General features: G+C 34.4%; 1 protein-coding gene across 1 annotated transcript; it reads left to right on the plus strand.

Moving 5' to 3' along the window:
- Positions 1–213: 213 nt before the first annotated feature.
- Positions 214–1,002, plus strand: LOC127243785 (uncharacterized). Its single transcript, XM_051263947.1, has 2 exons — positions 214–486; positions 655–1,002. Exons 1-2 carry the CDS (start codon positions 214–216, stop codon positions 1,000–1,002), a joined length of 621 nt encoding a protein of 206 aa, XP_051119904.1.
- Positions 1,003–6,860: the final 5,858 nt, after the last annotated feature.

A 6,860-nucleotide genomic window follows, 5' to 3' on the forward strand; every position in this document is an offset into this window, starting at 1 on the left:
CTCTTAATTATACCACTCCGTCTCTCTCTCATAATAATAATAATAATAATAGTAATAACAATAATAATTGATTTGGTGAGTGAACATTGAGGTATACAACAATCTTTGCCCTATATCCTTTGGCTCTTCTTCAACCTTCTCTACAAATTATTTTATTCCAACCAGAAGCTGTAATTCTTTCTTCCACAATTTCATTATTACAGTGAACGAGATATGTCTTCCTCCGGTCAAATGCAGCTCCACTATTTTACTCTCCCACCGGAGCTGCAGTGGAAGAACAAACTCCATACCTTCTCCAGAAGGACCCTTCGCCGGCGCCCCATGAAATCAAGGGCTACAAATTCATATACTCCATCCCTTTCTGGCGATACCTCCGCTGCAACGACGGCAGGTCCTTCTGTTCGTGGCAAATCTGTCTCCAAACTGTCGCTGGCCAGAAATAGTTCCTCGAGAATATGCCAATCCATAGCCAGCCAGTCAGCCACGGTTTATCCAACTTTTGAGTCTGTAGAAAGAAATAAAACCCTTGCAGAACATAAGAGAAAATTCTGCTTATCCACACCCAAACCTATAACAAATATCAAATTCAAAATAAAACTTCCCTAAAAAAACGACAAAGTAGATCTGCTCCCGAACCTTAATCCACCCCCACAGGCGGACGAAAATGCCAGTGAGGATATTAAGACCTGGAACCTGAGGCCGCGGACGCCATTATGGGATAATACCATCAATAAGGCTTCAGATCCAGCTGAGGAGGATGTACAGAAGGAAGTGAAGAATAAATCATCTCATTCCAACAAGAAGGAAAAGACTGATCCATCCTCGACATTGCTGTCGCCGCCAGAAAAGAGGAAGCTGGGCATTATGGTTCCTCTGAGCAAACAGGAGGTGGAAAAGGATATCGTTTCAATGACCGGAGGGAGGCTGTCCGGAAGACCCAAAAAGAGGCCGAAGCACCTTCAGAAATATATGAGCGTATGTACTCCAACTTCTTTTTCTTGAATAATTTTATTTATGCTGATTGTTTCATAAGTTTGTATTTGATTTTTATTTTTTATTATTTTTATTTACATATTTTGTTTCCGGGAGAATTCTTGGCCACCATTTCTGCTGAAAGATACAAGGTAATTACCCTCAAAACTATCTAAACTCCAAATTGTCCCAGCATATATGGAGTGTTTATTTTATTAATGGAGTGTTTATTTTATTGATTCTGGTACTGACTGTATGATGATATATATACAAATATATATAAATTTGTGCAGGTTTAGATGGAATTAATGACTCTTCTTCGATTCTCTAGCAGTTGGTTTCTTTTCTGATTTTTTTCGGTAGTGAGGATGTGGATATATTAACTTAAGTATTGTAAGTGAGATGGAAACGTAAGATGAATGGATTTTTATTTGCTGTTAACTATTACCAATGTGTATTGGCTTATGATTTGCTTTGTTATCATTGACTTACGTGTGTAATTTTCAATCTTGATTTCCATGTAATTTTTTGCAAATGCTTGTGTTTGTCTATGTTTTTCAAATATTTTAGGTTTATTCATTTTCGCAGAACATACATAAAATATACTATGAATTATTCCCAATAAAGATACACTTTTGTTGTACGCCAAAATTATGTTAATAATCTTTTTCATTGTGGGCTAAATTAATGTCTAATCCATTTATATTTAAGAACTTTATATACCGATAATTTTGTCACTCTTATGTTAACAAATACTCTCTCCGTCCAACGAAAAATTAGTCATTTGGACATAGCATGGAAATTAAGTAAAATGAATATTTTATTAAAAAAATAGAAAAAGTACAATGGTAATTTATTTTTGAAAATTTAGTTAATAATTAAAAAGAATATAATAAAGTTAATGATATTTTTTTGAATAACTGTTGAATGAAAGGTAACAGTTAAATATTGACCTTTTGATATTTTTTTTAAAAATAGAGTAATAGGTAAATTCAAAGGACAAACGAAAAAGGAAATATGAATACATTTTGTGGAAGGAATGAGTAATACAAAATGATATCGAATTTATCAAAATCTTTTCTACTGAGTGCAAGATGTTTTTATCAATTTTTTTAGTAATTTTCTCATAATACCTCTATTTTACTCATATCTATCTCACTTTAATATTAGACAAAATAGCATAAAATCCCCCATGTGGCTTCACGAAGTTGCTGAAAACCGCCCGTAGCTCTAAAATTACAAACACCTACTCATGGTTTCCAAAATGTTGCACACTGGCAGACGTTTGTCACACAGCAAAATTTAAATAAAATAAACTTACTTCTGCAATAAAAATAACGTAGTATAGATGAAGTAGGGTCGTCTCTTCAGGGAATTAAAAAAGGTTTTATTTTCAACTTTTTAATTTATAAATATAATAAAATGGGGGATTTTGGAAACAGGAAATAAAAATAAAATAACAAACTAAAAACACTACGACTAACATATAAATTCAATAAAAATAAGTTTTCAGTTTATGAATGAAATTGACAGCTTGGGTAGTTGATTAGATCATCGATATATATTTAATTTCATTGGTTTCTAAATAAATTAGTTATAGTTACCGACACACGCCTAATAACCAACACATCCTTAATTTCTCGACAGTCTAGGTATGCCCGTCAACTGCTTCCCTAGTTAGACTAGAACCCTAGTCTAGCGACAAAGAATTTACTAGCCGAACCGCCTTGCGAAGTAGAAAAGCCTAATTCAATTTAACAATTACATATGCGAAATTGTTTAAAATTGATTCAGTGATTTCCTAATGGTGTCTGCCACTAGTTGCTACTTGAACCAAATTAAAACGCAATTACGGACGCCTAATTTAGTTTAGCAATTAATCCTTAATCCAATTGAAATAGCTGGCCACAATACCCAACCAAATAAAAGATTATAACTCAAAGAAATCAGAAACCACAAAAATACTTAGGAACCAAAGAAATATCATAAATCAAAACAAGTCTAATCTCCCAAATCCATTCCAATTGTAATTCACTCCTAGACTAGAAAAGTAAACTACTCGCTAATCATGGGAGGAAGAACAAAGGAAGCAAAGAGAAACATCGCCTGAGAATGATGTTGGTAGGGGTAGAATTCGAAATCTTCTTGGAAGAATCTTTCTCTTTCTTGCCCTTGCACGGTTTCTCCCTAGGACTGTTCTGGACGGTGTTCTCCTCGGCAAGTGGCATAAGTGGCGTCTCCCCCTTATTTCTTTCCTTTATATTTGCCTTAATTTTGTAACAATTGGGCTTTAGGCATTTTTTTCTCTTTTCCCTCTAATTCTATCAATTTTATTATTTTTCTCCTGCAAATTATGAACAAATAATATATACCCAAATCAGGTAGAATCTACTCAAAATCAACAAAATATCGCATATAATATGAATATTTAACGTACGCGATTTATGGCTATCAAATCTCCCCACACCTAGATCATGTTTGCCCTCAAGCATAAATTCGAAACAAGCCAAAAGAAATCGCAGGCGGCTCAATGTGACAAGAAAATCTAACTCAACCAAATCAATCGGAAATTCAACATATCAAGCCAAGTCAACCTCACAGGATAAAGTGTATGCGCATATATTATCTGAAAGAAATAAGTGTGTATAATCAGATAACGCTCAAGTAGTGCGACAAAAGATTATCCCATAGGCTTGAATGAAAATCAAATCTCCATTGCTTTAGATACTCGAATTTAACATCAAGAATCAAATGGACCTTTTTATAAAGGCACTAACGGGGCTGATGGTTAGGGGTAGAAAAAAGGATATGCAAAGGCTAAAATATGTTAGATATAACACAATAAGAACACGATGCTAGCACGTGAAAAATAGTTCGGCATAAACAATGAAACTCTTACTTTATTCACTACCCAAACTTTAATAACATAATTATATCAATAATACTTCATCAAGATGATCTTTTTTTTTTATTTTTTATTATTATTTTTTTCTTTTTGAGGCCTTTTTATGTTTTCTTTTCTTCTTTTTTTGTTTTGGCCTTTTTCTTTTTTTAAATATATATATATATGGGCGCCTTTCACTACCAGTTCTCATTGAAGCAAACACTTCCGAATGCATTATTTATTAATACTCAAACTTCGTTTCTAACTGGTGCCGAACAAATAAGGTGCATCACAACATGAACTTAAGGTAATTATTTCTAACATAGGGTTCAAAATCGGAGAAGACTTATATCAAAAGAAGGGTATGAAGCTAAAAGATGGTTTAATGTAGAAGAAAAATAGGCTAAAAAGTCTCAAATGAGCTAACTAAGGAAAATATATTATGCTGGATGATGATAAAGAAATGCTCAATGGTTACCTAATGCCCTTATCATTTTTAAAATGCTAGACTCGATAGTTGCAAGTTTAACATGCATAATCGCTCAAGTTCTAGGTCATCTAATTGAGCACTACAAATCACACAAGAAAGAATTTCCAAAATCTTGATAATATGTAGTTTATCTTCTAATGTAAGCTTTTCGGAATATATACTCGAATTCTCACAGGGTTCAAATGTCAACCTGGCTCAACATATTTCAAATCCAATGTCATCAATCATGTCAGACAAACCTATCACTCAAACTACCTTTGACTCACTTCAGACAAATCAAAAAAATATGCGAAAGGACGGCAAATCAGGCATCAAAAGTAGCACAAAATGAAAAATTTGCCCAAAAAACTTGCATTACTCTCTCACCACACCTAAAACAAACATTGTCCTCAGTGTAAAAATAAAATAAAATAAGAGAGGAACTTCCTTGAAATCCGTAGGATTGGTGCATCTGCATGCTTTTTCTTTGGATTCCAATACCAAAATCGATGGCTCACCGAGGTCAGATAAGCTGAGTAGGGAGGAAAAAGAAGAAAGACAACGACTTCTTTTGTTTTTTTTAAAAAAAAAATTCTCCAAGAAGTTTCCTACAAAAAATAAAGAATCCAAATCAAATAGGCGATGTTTAAAAATAAAAAACTTAAACTAAAACTAAAACTAAAGAAAATAAAAGAAATAAAGCTAGAAAAATTGGGCTGCCTCCTAAGAAGCACCTCTCTTTAATGTCTTTGGCTATACGCAGTTACCATGTTAGCCATTAGGTAGCACTACTTTAGATCGTTTTACCCACTTCAGTTTTGTCTTTTACTTCCATGTTTAAAATGATGATTACTCACAAAAAATTTATTTGCAAGATTCACATTATCATTTAAGTGAACAGGCTCCAACTGATTCGGATGCGGCTTCGATTTTCTATCCAGGATAGATTTCTCATGCAATCTCAAGACTCTCTGCATACTTTTGTCAATAACATTCACATTGCACAACACATTAGATTTTTCAAGGTATTTTATAGAATCAGAAATATTAAATTGTACTTTCTCACCATCAAATTTCATAGAAAGTATATCTTGTTTCACATCAATTTTAGTTTATGCGGTGCACATAAATGGTCTACCTAGTAAAATCGGTGCAGGATTTGGAGAATTATCATCATGCATATCAAGCACATAAAAATCAACCGGAAAAATTAATTCGTTAACTTGCACTAGGACATCTTCAATAATTCCTTCAGGGTAAGCATTTGTCCTATCGGCTAATTGTATAATAATTCCAATTTCTTTTAAAGGCCCAATGTTCAAAGACTTATAAATAGACTTAGGCATCACATTAATCGCAACGCCTAAATTTAACATTGCTCATTTAATCTCCAACTTACCTATCTTACAAGGAACCGAGAACATATACCTGGATCTCCACATTTAGAAGGAAGCTTATGTTGTAAGATGTCAGATACGCTCTCGCTAGCAATAATGCATTCGTCTCCACGTAGTCACTTCTTGTTCACACAAAGATCCTTCAGAAATTTTGCATATTTCGGCACTTGTTTGATTGCCTTCAGTAAGGGTATGTTCAATTCCACTTTTCGAAACATCTTTATCATCTCCTTATTTTTGTCATCCTTCTTTGGTTTCGCCAACCTCCAAGGAAACGGTGCAACATTAGTTTTAGTATTAGTAGGTGTATCAAAAGTTACCTTGTTCGATGTTTCAGTGGTGGCTTGCTCTATTTCTTTCTCAATATCTTTCTCATTCTTGTCTTTTGGAACTCCTATCTTTGATACTTCCGAATCTTTTCCATTTTGTATAACAATTGAACTCACATTCCTCGGATTGGCGTCGGGTTGTAAGGGCTATCTGCCTTTTTCTCTTGACTTCATCTCACACATCTCATTCGCTATTTGACTTACTTGTTCTTCCAAGGTACTTATGCTATTCCGAGTTTCCTGTTGAAATTGCAACATGTTAGATGCCATAGTTTTCATCATCTCCTCTAAGGAATTACTCGGAACCATTTGAGCGGGTTTGTGGAGGGTGATCAGGTGCTGGGAATCCTCTCGAATGATCTTCAAAGTTAGTTTGTTGATTCCCATACTTTAAGTTCGGCTGATCTTTCCATCCTGGATTGTAGGTATTCGAATAGCGGTTGTATGCTCTTGGGATAAATCCTGCAGCACTGACATCTACTTCTTGACTAAAGGTAGGACAAATATCCATAGGATGTCCGAAATTATGCAGATTCCGCAAGCCTTAACTTGTGCCCTACAACAAATTGTCGAACAAATGAAGTCAGTTCGATCAATTGTTGTTTAATAGAACTCACCTCGCTTGCTTCTTTAACTGCTACTGTTTCTCTTGTCTGAACTGTTGAGAGTTCATCGCCATATTATTCAGTAAGTCCCACGCCTCTATAAGAGTTTTGTTCATCAAGACTCCTCTACTTGCTTCATCTATGATTCTCCTGTCGATGGAAGTCAAACCTTCATAGAAATATTTAATCAGTAATTGCACGGGG

The sequence above is a fragment of the Andrographis paniculata genome, unplaced genomic scaffold, assembly GCF_009805555.1.
Source record: "Andrographis paniculata isolate CXL003 unplaced genomic scaffold, ASM980555v1 Contig98END, whole genome shotgun sequence".
NCBI lineage: Eukaryota > Viridiplantae > Streptophyta > Magnoliopsida > Lamiales > Acanthaceae > Andrographis > Andrographis paniculata.